The following is a 15,927-nucleotide window of genomic DNA, read 5'->3' as shown; positions in this document are numbered from 1 at the left end:
TTTCAGCCGACACAACCAGACCACAAAAACTATCTGATCAAAGAAATGTACAGTTGAAATAGAACAACCCACACACATGCCCTATATGTGACAGAAACGAGAGCTGCGCACTGAAAAAGAGATCAATAAAATGCTGAAAGGCAAAAAAAGGACCGTTGTAACACATGCAACATACATAGGACCGAAAACACCTCATAAGTCAAGACTATAGCTGTAGTATCGTAATAATTAATAAATGCTACAGACAGCTGCAGTCAACTTTACAAGTATCTGGGCCGAATTCACAAAGAATGAACTGCGGCCGCTGATAGCACCTTGGATTGCACTTCATTTGCACCCGCAGTTTGCTCCGTCTTAACGTCCTATTCACAAAGGATATTGCGCTAATGATATGCCAGTGCAAACACGCCCACAGAGTTTGGCAGCTGAGTGCAGTTTGCCCCTGATTTGCCCCTGATTGCAATAAGCCACACATGGCAAAGTTTAAATGCTGGCTTTGCGCCAAGAACACCGTGGCAGAACAATGGCAGACTTTGTTTGGCAAAGTACTGAATACTTTATGCCCTCATGTAGTGATGTCTGCTGGTGAGTCAGTCTAACAGTGTCGGATGGGTTGAGGCTGTGGATTTGACCAAGTTTGACCACTTTATGACTATTCCCTCTCACTTGTAGCTGTTTTTTCATTATCTTTTGAATTTAATATGAGTTATAGAACCGTTTTTGTTCACGTTTGTTTCCCCCGTTTCGTAAAATAAATTATTGAAAGTTGCTTTTGAAGTGCGTGACAGAAGTGCGTTTTGAGAACGACCGCAGACTGTCACCTGTTCAACGCACCAATATCTTCGGATGCCATTAAAGTAATAAAATTATAATAGTAATGTCAAAATATTATTTACAGACTGATTTAACAGACGATCACTGCTGCCACGATCACTGGAAAGTCTGGGCGAGAGGCTTCCACGGAGGAGCGCCCAGCTTTGCACCAGCTTTCTAAAGACGTTATTTACTTCACTCAAACTGCGTGTGGCTATTAGCGCTGGTGTTAGTGAATTAGACGTTGTTTATCAATGAGGCTCATTTGCATAGAAAGGGGCAATTTTTCCGCCAAATATATGCATATTGCCTCATTTAAATACGTGCAAATAACACCGGAGCACTGAGACACAATCTGCTTGGCAGCGCAGTTAGTGGAGCATTTCACCCTCTGCACGTGCTTTGTGAATTAGACGGTATCTGTTTGCTCCATTTTTACCGGTTTAGCGGCCACAAAAGCCACACAATCCTTTTGTGAATTCGGCCCTCTGTCTTTATTTTAAAATGTTCAAATAATCATGGGAAACTTGTAACTTGCCTTGTAACACTTCAGAATATTTCCTGTTGGGCTTCCGGCAGACTGACATACTGGTTGTATAAACAATAAATACCTGGATTTAGGCAGAATGCAAATTATAAGCAACCATCTTGTATACAGTTGCATTGAAAGACTAGCTACATTAGCATGATAAAAAAAGATGCAAGTGATTTGGTGACTTTGAGGATTTTAGCCAGACTTTTGAAACACAACATGAAAGTCCAGATTTATAGGTTTTGTTCAAATTTAAATCTGTCAGGTGGTAAAAATAATGACTTTCAAAACAATAACACTGATCTATCAATTTACTATAGTGGTGTTTTTCTCAATAATGTCCAAATCTCATCTTGCGCCGGACGGTCATGGTGTTTTCACCACACACACCAATTTGCAACCAGCTCCATCACAAACCTGTTAGATATCCTCTGGGATTCTTTTTTAAAAGTCAAGAAGTCTAAAACATGTTTTACTTCCTTTATGTCGTGACAATAAGAGCCTGCCAAAATCTTTCCAAATTAAGTCTGATATATTGAATTTAATTTTCCTGCAACCAGACGGCTGTGATACTTGCCGGGCTCCGGAGAAGTATGCATTTTAAAACGAAAACGTTTTTGTGTAGATGGAGTCCCTGGTTTTCGACCAGTTAAAACACGCAGCCTGGACAGAGACTATTATTAAACCGCACTTTCACATGGAAATAATCTTATCTGTATGCAAATCTTAGTCCACATGCAGGTGAATGTCCTGCTTGTTGTGTTGGGGCGCTGAAACATGTGAAAGCGTGCCTCCCCTGAGCCTGAAGTGAGCGGTGCAATCTCATTATCAGCAAGTTTAGTAGCAACTTGTAAATTGTATTTATTACATTAAATTCAGGATGAGACATGCTATAAGTTGGACGGAAAATTTTTAAACCACATTTGTGAATCATCAAAACATTTAACTTTTGCAAAAAATTACCTGAACTTCTGAGTTAGGATCTACTGGATGAAGACTAAACCAGTGCTCCTTGCCACTGTATTTACACAGGTCATCCTTCCGGATTGACACCTTGCCTGTAAAGACACAAACACACACACACACACACACACACACACACACACACACACACACACACACACACACACACACACACACATTAAACTACAACTCGTCCACTCCGATTTGAAAACACACTGCCTTACTGAATGCAACTTACCAACAGGTAGCTCCCTTTGGAAAACGCTCTTGGCATAAACATAGAAGGATAAACACTGAAATGGACGTGGGATCTCAAAGTAGAAGTCCTCTCCGTAGAAAGGGCTGTAAATAAAGGCAGAGGTTTAAATTAGCACACAAGGTTGAATCTTATGTGGAAAAAGGCAGTGTGAGAGAACATGACCGAGAGTGTGTGTAGTAGGTGGTGTAATTTGTGATGAACTGTAGACAGATTAGTGGCTATAGCCCGATTTGAGCCATGACACAGTGTCAGCTTAATTAATGATTTGTTAAGACTGACGTTTGACTTCTTGACTGTGTGCAACACCAGCGTTCAACATCAGCGGCTCAACCAGGTCTGCAGTACTTTGTCATTTATAAGCTGCAAACGGCAGCTACTATTATAAAGTAATGTGAGTGATGTCAACAGCATTAAATGGCTTGAGTGTTGCTGCATGCTACAAACTGTTAGTCACTTTTTGTACTTTATGTGTCATTTCCTCAGCTACATCTTTGCCATCCACGTGACCTAATTCTGTACTCTAAAATCCTGTGATCAGTAAATCAGCTGCCTCATGTAATGTACAGCTGTTGGGTTATAACGATCATGTACTATGATACATGGTTGTTTCATGGCCCTAGATTATGTAGGAAAAAAACGGACAATCACTGACATAACTTGGTGTTATCAGCAGACATTATCACATTTGAGCAGAGCTATCATAAGCACAGGATTTGTTAATTTCCTGGGAAATGAACCGTCTGAGCAGAAGGTGGACAACACAGGGTGCCCTTATGACTCATCGAGTTTGTGGGGAATGTTCTCGCTATGTTGTGGGTTTAAATCTGTCACTTTTGCCGTCCATTCTCTCATAAAACTGTCTTGTCATTTCCTTAATATGCAGCTGAACGGTGTACAAACCCCACAACAATAATCTGTGAAGACGTTTTTGTACAATATTGCTCTACGCTCACCAAACTAAATGGGATTTAATTACATAAAATCTGTGAAGTGGGGGCTGGGATGAATAAAATATCTGGAATGTGACAAAGATATCTGGAGAGTAAAATGAAAGAGGGTAGAGTCAAGATTTAGGCAGATAATACAGCTAAGGAAAGCTTTTATTCTACCAGTGACGGGTTCTTCCACTAGTAACAATAAAAATCCATCCGCTATACCTACTAATACTGTTTAATGTCATATGTGAACTTTCAGTGGAATTATTTTGTGAGGACATCAGGCTGGCAAATTAATGATTCTAAGCAAACTGTATTTAAAAGTGAATACAAGAAGTTGTTGAAATTTTTGCACTGAACAGAAATTTGATTATGTAGTATTAAAAATTAAGCATGTATTTGTTGTCATGATATTTCTCAATATCATGAAAATATTCTTTAGGGTTTCTACATTTTTTCACGAGTGAAATTCAAGCACTTTCAAGGTGTATTTCCAGCACCTTACACCTGTGGTAAATTACACATTTATATACAATATATACACTCAGTGGCCACTTTATTAGGTACACCTGGGTACTCGATACCTCTCAGGTACTGACCAAAAAAAACTCAGTGCCAAGTGGTACTGAAACTGCTCCAGTCAAATGATACCTGGATTTGATCGTTTTATACCCAGATCTAGAAAAAATACTATTTATATGTTATATTTTTGTATCTTGTGTTGCTCTCAGACAGTCAATACAAGTGCAATTTAACACGACATGTGATTGGCTCACTACTGTAGCAGCTACCACCCATGTAGTCTGTGGTGTGGTGAAATTGAGCATGGCGTATTTATAGAGTTGGAAGTTCAGCGTGCCAAGATGCCACCAAAACATTTAAAAGTACGGCTATACTACATGCCTGTGGTGTCTGGTGGCATCTTACATAACTGAATGCTTCAATTTACATGATGGGTATCAAAAAAAGTAGTCTATTGGTATGGGTACCACTTTAAAAAGGTATTGGTACTAGTATCATATCTTTTAAACGATACCCAGCCCTAGGTACACCTGTGTAATCTAATCGTACAATCTGACTAAGTTTATTTCTTTATCTAAAAGCAAATTATTCCACCAGATAGTAATTTATTCTGAAAGTAATGCAATTATAATTTCAAGCCCTTACGAGCGCTTTATTTAAACTCCAAGCACTTTTTACATCTTGGAAATACTACAGTAAAATTCAGCTGATTTCAAGGATGATTCTTATCAATACTGTGCTCAGCAATATCATCAAGCCCTAGCGAAAGGTCGGGTACAACCTACATTACCACCTACAAATTTGGGGTTTCCAGTCTACGCGACACCTGCATGACTTTAAACTGTGGGAGGAAATATGGAAGAAACCCATGCAGACACGAGGAGAACATACACACCTCTATCATTAAAACAGCATGTGCTACAATAACGTATGGCTCAGCAGCCAAGTGTTTAAATCTCTTGGGTTCAGCTTGGGACCTACTGCCCTGTAGGAGCTGGCACATACACAGAGGGCTCAAGCATCTGTGCCACTCTGTCCTGCCAACATGACTACCTCACGACCAACACCGCGAGGTAGACAGCTTGATCTGACACAGCCAATTGTAGGTTAAGCACTACCTCGACGTACGTGCTGCCAGCAGATGGACCACCTGTCCCAAACAGACTGAACAGTACTTACACAGTTGTACTGGATTAACTGCTCATATGTTCAAGTCCAACTGCAATCCCTGTCTTTAAAATGTATTTTACGAGTCATCTTCGGCCAGTTAAGTTGACGTTTGAGGGCATAAATTAAACATTAATGTAGCTTCATATTACAGAGTTTTCCTGCTGGGGATCAATAAAGGTGCATCTTAAAGTAATGGGCAGCTGGCATATAAACAGCTTGGTAGACACTTGTGTGATGTGTGTCAACCAGTTTAAAAGAAGACCTTGAAGGAGTGCCAGTCTGACATGTCTGTCAAACATTACTGGAGTTTATGGCTCATGTGCCTTAATGAATTATACTTTACAATTCCACTTCAGTTTTTAAAAGAAAATCAATGGGGACCTGGAAATTAGCCTTGTAAACACACATATCTGTGTAAATATTTACTGCTAGTATTGAGCTAACCTGGCCCTGTAGCTTGTAAATCCCCGCACTGATGCCTCCCTCTACCATTTATGCATCTTGGACGGTGATACATCTTGCCTGACACTTCCGCACTGGGTTTGGCCAACAGATCCAGTGTACACCCACACATCCTCCTCAACATCACATGGATTTAAGCACTTGTAACCTTCCTATTCAACACACACTCAAACGTACACCCACTATACTACCGTCCTTTCTTTTGTCACCCTTGCTTCTGAATAACATGAGAATGCTCGGTAGCTCCACTTGACCACAACTGTGTGAACATGACTGCTTTATCCAAGGGATTAGCTGCAATTAGAGCTTCCACACAGCCTTTAAACCAATAGAAATAGGAGCCCATGCAACAGGCATGAGTCAAGCGCCATGAAATAAATTACAAGGAAAAAAAACAAAAAAAACACAGCAGGCAAAATCTGAGTGATTATTGAGATGTGCTAAACAGAGGCTAAGGTAGTTGAGAGTGACACAGAGAGAAAGGCAGGGGAGAGCGTGGGAGGACACACTTCCTCAGAGACTGTAAAATCCTTTTGAACGGCACCGAAATCAGGAGAGGGAGGAAAAAAAAAACGAGCTGTTGTGAAATACCTCGAGAAGGCAGGCCCATGTTTACAGTGAGATGTGCAATGATGTAGCTAGAAACTGAAAAAGGTTTCCTGGTGCCCATCTCCCACACCTTTCTCTGAACCGCATAGCTTTTGGTAAAAAAAGCTCATTTCAATCTGAATCACTTCATGTTTCCCAGCTACAATGGTACCCTGCACACATACAGCTCTGAGTCACTTATTAACAGTTTGTAAGATGTAATCAAGCAACTGAATTTCAAACCGGACATTTCTCACATGATCAGCCCGCAACAAACAGAAACCGTCCGGAGTTTAGCATAACTGCTTCCACATGAGAGATTTTCTCAACATGTTATTTCTGTTTTCTTTTAGCTTTGCTTTGACTTCAGGCCTTAACACACTTTAAATTACACAAAGAATAACAACAGCCAGAAGTAATATAATCAATCCATATGAGCATGAATTAATCATCATCATTCCTGAAACAAAATGTTGCACATTATCTTGGTATTTATTTCTGTAACAACAGATATGGGATGCATTTACAGGAAAAACCCAGTGTTAAGTGGGGTTATCTTGCTCTTTCCTCACCCTGTCAAACAGATTCACATCTTCCTACATTCAAACAAATAAAGCTGAAATACATGATTATTTCCATAAATTGAGAAATGACAAATGACGTCTGAAGTTCCAGCCGATAAACAGTCAACAACTACAAAGCTTTTAATACACATTACACAGTATAATATATATGGGACTGGATTGTAAACGACATATCCAATATCTCAGAGAAGGTTCACTGCTCAAAAATGAACTCTAAGAAGACAATTACACAAATAACACACCGAACCCGAAACTTGTCCCGCATATAAACAGAGGTATGTTTGGATTTCTTGTATAGCCAACACAACTTGCTATAGATGAGGTGTGCAATGACTTGACATGACAAAACCCAAGACACCGAAACACTGCACACAATCATTTCTCCTCCTTCTGAGTCACTCTGAGTATCACACTGTCCGGGAAACAAACCATTCAATACTTTAATTCCACTCATAATATTCAACTACACTGTTGGCGTGGACCTGATGTAAATTATAAGCGTGTGAATGTACACTTCATACTTTTAAAAACCTCTACTATTTTGTACTAGCCAGAGAGATTTTTATATCTTACTGCCATCTTTTTTATTTCTCTTTATTTGCCAAATAAAGTAGTATTTAGTTTGCCATAGGGTTGGGAAATACATTGATAATATACTGATATTGTGATATTTGAAAAGACACTGGACACTACATTTTCTCTGCTTCATTAATTATATCATTGTTGTCGCACAATTAAAAAATGCCGTATCAACGGTGGCTGGTGGACCATCCATAACAAATACCAACATGCATATTTGTGATAAATACATGATATTATACTAAAGGTATTTTCCCTAAATTTATAAATAATGTTACAAAGTACTGTGTGGCCATTTGTGTTGTGATGCTCTGCTAAGAATAAACATATTAACATTGTACTGGCAGATGGACAAGGTGAGTGAGAGCAGCACGACTGCAACCTGCAAATGCAAGTAATTCTGTAAATTTGTTTCACCAGTCAGTCATGTAATAACTTGTGAATTTAAGGTGTAACGATACACAAAGTGTAAAGTGATGTAACTCTTGGGAACCCAGTGAACTATTCTAGCTGCTCGATTATTTTCCTTTTACCACTCTGTCATCATGTGCACCTTACTGATGATCATTTATTAAATATCTCATCGTGTAAATATTCTGTGAAACAACAATAGTGAACCCTTCAATATCGATAGAGGTATTTAGTCAAAAACACTGTGATATTGGCTTTACTCTATATCGCCAAAGCCCTCGTTTGCCAAACTACCATCCAACTACTACTTTTAAGAAAGATATGAAAAGCTCACCATCAGAGCAAATAATAAATAGAGTGGCTTTGCTACATTAAAATTAAAATATATACACCTTTAATACTGTTTAGACACTGACCACCACCTTGAAAAGAGAACGTTTGCACATCCTTATCATGATGCAATTTCATGTAACTAAAATATACATGGTGTAACTTGGTATTTATGAAATGTAATAAAAGTGTAATGTTTTAAAGCTGACCGTTTGCTGCATTATTAACATAACCAACACCTTCCTGTGCAGTAACAGCTATTAAACTGTAGCAACAACTGGAAATAACACAGGGAGAGGACGCAGGGGTAATCTGGTTTACCTGACGCTTTTGTCAAACACCTTGGTGCGGAACACCTCCTCCTGATCCAGACTTATGGTGCAAAAGGTGCAGAGATCCCTTTGTCGGTTTGGACCTGAGACAGGACCTAGGTTCTTAGCTTCACCTGCAGCACAAAGAGAAGAACATCATTAATGTCTCGACTAGCATCAAAACAACAGCAGTCTTTCCCATGTTAAAGTAAAATTCAGTATGTGTACATTGTCTTTGACACATCTTTCTCTGTACTTCCTTCAAGTGTACAATTATAAATATTAATTTTACTGCTCGACTGAGACGTGAACTAAATGACATGTTAACAAACCTTTAAGAGATTCTAAAAACATGGGCATTTAAGTCTCAGATCTTGTGAAAAAGAATTACTCTGCTAATCTGTTGTAATACACAAATGACAAGCCTGGAGTCAAGCTAAAAAAATGTTTGGTTTTTTTTAAGTTTCTGCTGCTAATGTTCATCAAAAAAGGAAAGGAAATGTCCTGTTATGACAGTAAAGGTTACATACAATGAAGCTGACTCAGTTCAAGCTAATCTTAATCAATAAACGCACATGTGATTGCAATCATACACAGTTCACTTTTACATCCTCATGTTAGTATGGGGACATTGGCTCTTGCCAGTTGTTTGGGCAAGCTGCAGAGCGGATGTAGCTGAAGTAGACTTGAGGCTCATATGTGGTTAAAAACATGAAACACTGACTTCCTCAGGATAACCAATGACGATGGTACAGCGCTGATTCACAAATGACAAACACCTTTGTAACAAACACCACATGCGCACACTTCCATTACATTGCAGGCAGGCCCAGAATACATGCCATGTGGTTTTGTGCAACACATACATAAAAAAAATGCCCCAAATCAAAGCCAGATAAGTTTCACTTGAACTGTCAGAGCAGCTAAATGGCAGTCACTCAAACACAGCACTATCAATAACCTCACAATGGATCCCATTTAAACCTGTGGATTACAAGGGCAGTAGTCTAAAGTGGTCCTCTAGCTTTGGACAGGTACCATAAGCCCAGGTGAAGACCTAATTAAGAAAAGCCACTGGTGAGATCAGCTTTTTAACAGGCTATTAATAATGGTGTATGGCTAATCTTAGGAACAGCCAGTAAAAACAGCCAAGTTGTCACTAAGCTTGGACCAGGATGACCTGGTGGGAGTAGAGCGCACAAGCACATATGCACGCAGATACAAACACATACAGTGGGCCAACCTACCCTACTACCATGTCTTCTCAATAACATTGCAATGAAGCATGTCACCCTGTGAAAACCATGACTGAAAGGTCAGAAAGTACACCTTAACAACACCCTACTAAGCTTCATACTGTTGAGTCAACTGGCCTTTTCCTGATTTTAATCTGAAAATGAAGCAAACAAGGGCATAAATCAAAGTATAATGGCCATCTAAAACCTGCTGTGACAATACATCTTTACAGAATGCCACCTCAATTGATGTAGGCTAAAGGAAAAATGACAAAGTGTGAACGAGGAAGAATGGAGTTTCGTAAGACTGCAAAGTGAGTTACATGCCACGATAGTTCCTCTATTTTGTTCTGCTTACTGTTTTCTCATTAATTCATAGTAGTGAAACTGACATTTGTCTTTCTATTGTGTCCCTATGCACACAGGCCTCACATACTAGTTAGCCTGTATTCACCTTACAGTAAACATGTACAGTAAAGTCAGACTTTGAGGCAGTCATTAGCTCGTCATGATATGGGCTACGCCTATTTTAGAAACAGAAGATGTTGCCCAAGCGCACATTCAAATGATGCTCACACACATGTAACATATTAAAAATAATAATAACAATCAGTGGGATTATTCAAGAAAAACCCTGCTCTAAACTGACCACACTGTATTTAACTTTCCCCGTTGAGATCATGCAATACCACTGGGGCAAATTAAATCCCAACCATAATCAACTACCTCAAACACCAATACAAGGAGGATGGTGCAGACTAATGGATGTGTGTTAATACTAATGGTTGTGTGTTAATCTGCTGCGGCATATCTGTGAGTAAAAGTACATAATGGGAACCAGTACAGCTTGAGTAATCTGAATCTCTCAACGGTGGTAATGGCTGAATCTTTTGAACAGCAGCCACACACATCTTGAAGTTGAGTAATTTGGCAAAAGAAAGGAAAAATACACATTCAAGCAGGCGCACAGGCTCCTGGCAGGTACTCCACCGAGGACTAGCCAAGCCTGTGAGGGAGGATGAGGAAACTGGCTTGTGAGGTATTTGACATTAAAGCCAACGTTTCCGATTTGGACTCTTGTCACATGCATGACTAGTGCATTACTATACTATGGCTGCAGGCAGGGCAGCTAACTCATTCCTACAGATGCTTTAATCATTCATGGAGTGTTAAATGATGAGACATGATAATTGCATTTAATTGATTCTTGAATAATGCCTCAGCAGGCAGGTCAGAGAGCAAACACTGAGGATTTAGAGACCTGCTGAAAGGACTTGAAGTCATCACCCATCAGTCAACATAGCACTGTGACATAATGTGCAATGATTGGCATTGGTTAGCAAGATATAACGTTAGGTTGGGTGCCAATGCTAACGTTTAACTCTATAGAGTAAATGCTGCTTGACGCCTTATTTAAAATGCGTTTGTGTTGTCGCTGAAAATATGGATATTACCTAACATTAGCTAAGTTACCCGACTGTCAGATGCCTGCAGGACTAACGTTATAGCTGATTGGGTTAACGTTAGTGACTGAAGCGGTTGGTAGTAGCTAGCCTACTTTGCCACCATCGCTACCTTAGCTTACAGGGCACACGAAACGCCCAAATTTTAAAAACGTCAACATTTCTAACACACGTAAAACACCCAGTATGCCAGACCAGGCTAAGTGGCGGCCGCGGAGCCCTGCTCGATGAATGAAATCATTCACAACAAGCTGCTAGCCGCAGCTAGCATGCTAGGCTAACTTGACGTTAGGCACCAGCCAGCAGCCCGACCAGATGAACTGGCTGCCGCTGCCTCCACACTGTCGACTGTTGATGGCACTGGCACGCCGCGCCCCTCCGGCTTCCCCTCTCGCCGCTCGCCTGTTACACCGACCCCTCTCCCCCCTGTGAGAGACGGAAAACATCGGCCCCGCCAGTGAGACTTACATATTTTACCCCTCAGGCTCTGTAAAATCCGAATCTTCGCATCGTCCTCTTCCGCCATGGTGAGAGCTGACTGTTGTCGCTGCTCCGGTGCATTCAGCGCTGGTTTATCATATCCGTTTATGAATGCAAGCAGAGTGGAGGAAAGCCAGCCCCACTGCCGCGTCACGTCAGGTCCCGTACACACTGGTGCCTCAAAACGTTTGGAGAAACACCGAGCTTCCTCAAAAGTCGAGTCTTGCTTTGGGTAGCGCTTCAGTCTGGAGATGGTAGGAGCCTTTACAGGGGGATTTAAAGTGTCTCCGCGCTGCTGCTCATTATGCAACGACGGAGAACTGATACTTTGACTTGTGGGGCTAGTTAGCTTAGCGAGCTAATCTACTTTACACACCAGTGCATTAGGTTAACCCTGAGTGACATGCCTGGGTCACACACATGGAAGTTTGTCATCAAATTTCTGAGGTTTTAGGAGTGGTGAGGACATTTTCAAATTAAAAGATTGTGCAGAAAGAAATCCACAATGCTCTAATATATACATTAATTAAAATAAATGTACAAAAATAACATTAAGATGGAGACTGACCTTATAATTCACACAAACATCACAGCTAGCTACTCTTATATGTGTCTGGCACTGTTGGAAAAGTTAGCCGGCCAATAACCAATAGCCAATTTAGAATTCAACAACAGAGTAAGTTAAGTGACTCTCAAACTATATAGTTAAGAAACAGCAGTTTACTACTAGCTGTGGTATCATGTTACCAGTAAATGATGTCAATATGCATTGAAATAACAGCAGTTTCATACATTTCTGTAAAGCACATCCAGTAATGTTTTACTTTCAATATCATTTTCATTGAACAGATTCTTATACACGACCGAGGTTGTGTTTTACCTGGGTTACAGATTTTCGCAGGATAATTTATTGTAAAATGATGTCATCATTGAATGAATGCCCATTTCATAATAAGATGGTCATTTATTTTATTCCGTTATCTGCTTTGGATGAAAACATGACAGACATCTTGTGTTCTCTTCCTCTTTCCAGGCGATGGTGCTTGAGGTTTGGTGAAAACAATGGTCTGATCCTCAGCGTTGGTGGAAGCAGGGAGCCTGAAAGGGCAGTCAGGTATGCATTATAACTTTGAATTTCTATGTATCATCTCCTGTAAACAGGTAGATCACACAGGGCTGGCTGATATGGAGAAAAACAAATATGATTTTTGTGGGACCAAATGCCTCAATATATATACATACACCGATCGGCCAAGACATTAAAACCACTGGTGGGTGAAGTGAATGACATTGATCATCTTGTTACAGTTAAATGTTCTGCTGGGAACCCATTGGTCCTGGCATTCATGTGGATGCTACTTGATGCACTCTACCCACCCAAACAGCGTTGCAGACCAAGTAAACCCCCTCATGGCACAGCACTTGTCAATGGCAGTGGCCCCCCAGCAGGACAACGCACCGTGCCACACCACAAAAACTGTTTGAGGAACGGGACAAAGAGCTCAAGGCATCAACTTTGCCTCCAAATACCCTAGATCCCAATCTGATCGAACATTTGAAAGACATGTTGGTACCCCAGAGGTACCCCCAATCCACGGTCCTTGGACGGGAGTTGGATCTGATCTGTCAAGATACGGACACAGGACCTCTGGAGAGTGTCCTTTGGTGTCTGGCATCAGGGCGTTACCATCAGATCTATAAGTCCTGTGGGTTGTGAGGTGGGATAGCAGCACGTCCTTCAGAGGTTTGATGGTTTAGGATCTGGGGAATTTGGAGGCCTGGTCTACGCTTTGAGCTCTTTGTCACGGTTCTCGGGCCATTCCTGAGCAGGTTTTATGGTGTGTCATGGCGCATTGTCCTGCTGGGGGGCCAGTGCTACTGGGGAGTTCTGTTCTGGAATGCACTGGTGTTTAGGTGGATGGAGCATGTCAGGTGGCATCCACATGACTGTCAGAACCCAAGGTTTCCCAACAGAACATTGCACTGTAAAAAGATGATCAATGTTGTTCACTTCACCTGTCAGTGGTGTAAATATTTGGGCTGATCAGTGTACGTTGTGACAGTATTGTAGAGCTGACTATTGGTGCTTTCACAGAATATCTACACAATAAGATTTTTGGTAAATAATCATCAGTAAAGTGTATATAATGACTAAGTGGGTAAACACAAATCATAGAACAGTGAGAACAGCTTGGTAAGTTGAGAAAATTACATCACTCTACTGTAATGCAGCCATTAAAACTAGAAAAGGGCAACAGTCATGACATTACAATGTCCCAAATATAAGATGATATATAACATGATATAATGCACAGCCCTAAGCTCACACTAATTCACAACACCTGCATATTAATAACATCTAATTCATCTTTAAAACTGCACATTGGGCCACATGCAGTAACATTCTCTTAAATTTCTGTTATATTTTTGTTAAGAGGAAATATAAGAGAAGTTGACTCCAGATGCATCAAACGTTCTTAGTTGTCTAAATCTGCTCTTACCCAGGTGTCCTGAATGATGAATCCCACTTGATCATCGAGTAACCTATTGGTATAGGTAAGCTGTAGTGAAATTGACACACTGTTAAATAAACTTGAATAAAGTAAATGTGATTTTCCATAGTTTCAGTTCTGGTGTTACAGGAAAATCAAAATCCCAGCAACAACAAAACATGTCAGCAGCAGTGGAGGAAATATTCTGATCCTTTACCTAGGTAAAAGTACTAATACGACAATATCAAAATATTCAGTTACTAGTAAAAACCTTGCATTTAAGTAAAAGTATGCAAGTATAATCAGGAAAATGTATTTACATATTCAAAAGCAAAAGTACTCCTGCAGAAAAGTTTAAATAAATTTAATAAATTAAAAACACTTAAACAAAATAACAGGAAAAACAACAAGTCCTCGTGATTGAAAAGCAAGATCCATGAAATGTTTTGCATGAAAGAATGACAAAATGTTTGACAGTTAATTTTCTAATCAATCGAATAATCATGTCAGCTGCTTTTTATTTTCAATATTTGGTTTACGCACAAAAATCTTAATTTGTAAAGTAACTAAAGTAATCATATAGAAGTGGAGTAAAAGGTACAGTAATTCCCTCTGAAATGTGGTGGAGTCGAGGTATAAATTTATATTTTATTACAGTACTTGAGTAAATGCACTTAGTTACATTCCAGTAGTGGTCAGCAGAGAGACACACACTAACACTGAGTGTAATAGTATTTCTTTAGCCCTGAAATTTGTTAATCCAATTATTTTTTATAACCCTGAAACTCAATAATCTAAATGTGATTAAATGATATTTGTATGAATGTTCCTCAGATTTAACACAGACCACAGTGCACAACTTGTGGACTTTGAAAACAAGATGTTCTTTGCGAGAGTGCCGTCGTAAAATTTTCTCTTACCTAAGAGCAAAAATAAGAAAACACTGGTAAATCCCCAAAGTCAGTGAGACCTAACAAAATAAGAACAAATTGTGGATACTAACAGCGTTAAGAGAAAATTTGTTCATGTGTCATTTCTTGCGTGAGGTCCAGTATGTCACAAAATTATCCGCTGTTCACCATCAAGGTTTTGTGATATTCATCTTTAGTCAGATCAGGATTTTTACTTTAGTTATAGCGATATCAAGCAAATCTTTTTATTTGAAATCTCTTATTTAATGAGACCAGTAATACCTTTCTGAAGTGTTTTACTTACAGCACCAAAATATATAAAAACGAGTGATCATTATATCAAGTCCATGTCGGATTTGTATCTCTTGTTAAAGTACAGTAGTAGCTTTTGTACAATATTGTGAACATGTGCATATATTCCTCACTATACTACTACGATATAAAGATATCACCTTCTACCGTCACACAGAAGACTGAGAGTTTAACAGGCTCGATTGAACAGGGTGAGGAACTCTTGTTTCTCAGTCTGTCAACCTGTTAAATCGGTGTATGGCTTCAAAGTAGCCCCAGTTTACCCGGGTCAAACACTGAATGTAACTGGAATGACTGATTTGTTTTTAATGTCTGATGTGATTTGTAGCATTTGTAGTAGGGTTTTTTCTTAGGTTAAATTATGTTTTGTAGTTTTTAATCTATTATGTATCTATTTGAAACAGTTGACGCCCTGGGACACGAGAAAAAATTGAATTTTCTTGTAGTACAATGGCTCCTGATGCCATTAGCTCGTCTTACAGGTTATGAATGGAAAATAATTGAAACTGCTGTTCACATTTAATCTGGAATTGTTATCATCAGTGTTTCCAATTCGTAATCGTCCTTTATTAAAT

The 15,927-nt window shown here is 39.6% G+C and overlaps 2 protein-coding genes across 2 annotated transcripts in view; one reads left to right on the top strand and one right to left on the bottom strand.

Annotated features, from left to right (window-relative positions):
• rasa2 (RAS p21 protein activator 2) overlaps positions 1-11,751 on the bottom strand; it is a 346,877-nt gene extending 335,126 nt beyond the window's left edge. The window contains exons 1-4 of the mRNA XM_049575935.1: positions 11,626-11,751; positions 8,470-8,593; positions 2,547-2,650; positions 2,309-2,403 (exon numbers count right to left, since the gene is read on the bottom strand). Of these exons, the coding sequence (XP_049431892.1) occupies positions 2,309-2,403; positions 2,547-2,650; positions 8,470-8,593; positions 11,626-11,683 (381 nt within the window). The 5' untranslated portion in view covers positions 11,684-11,751. The remainder of the gene's footprint in view (positions 1-2,308; positions 2,404-2,546; positions 2,651-8,469; positions 8,594-11,625) is intronic.
• Positions 11,752-11,753: 2 nt separating this feature from the next.
• trip12 (thyroid hormone receptor interactor 12) overlaps positions 11,754-15,927 on the top strand; it is a 55,830-nt gene continuing 51,656 nt past the window's right edge. The window contains exons 1-3 of the mRNA XM_049575920.1: positions 11,754-11,891; positions 12,671-12,751; positions 14,143-14,193. The gene's annotated coding sequence lies outside the window, so the exon portion shown is untranslated. The remainder of the gene's footprint in view (positions 11,892-12,670; positions 12,752-14,142; positions 14,194-15,927) is intronic.

Source organism: Epinephelus fuscoguttatus, linkage group LG5, assembly GCF_011397635.1.
Source record: "Epinephelus fuscoguttatus linkage group LG5, E.fuscoguttatus.final_Chr_v1".
NCBI classification, from domain to species: Eukaryota; Metazoa; Chordata; class Actinopteri; order Perciformes; family Serranidae; genus Epinephelus; species Epinephelus fuscoguttatus.
Note: the sequence above shows the minus strand (reverse complement) of the source record. Positions and strands in the feature narration are given on the sequence as shown.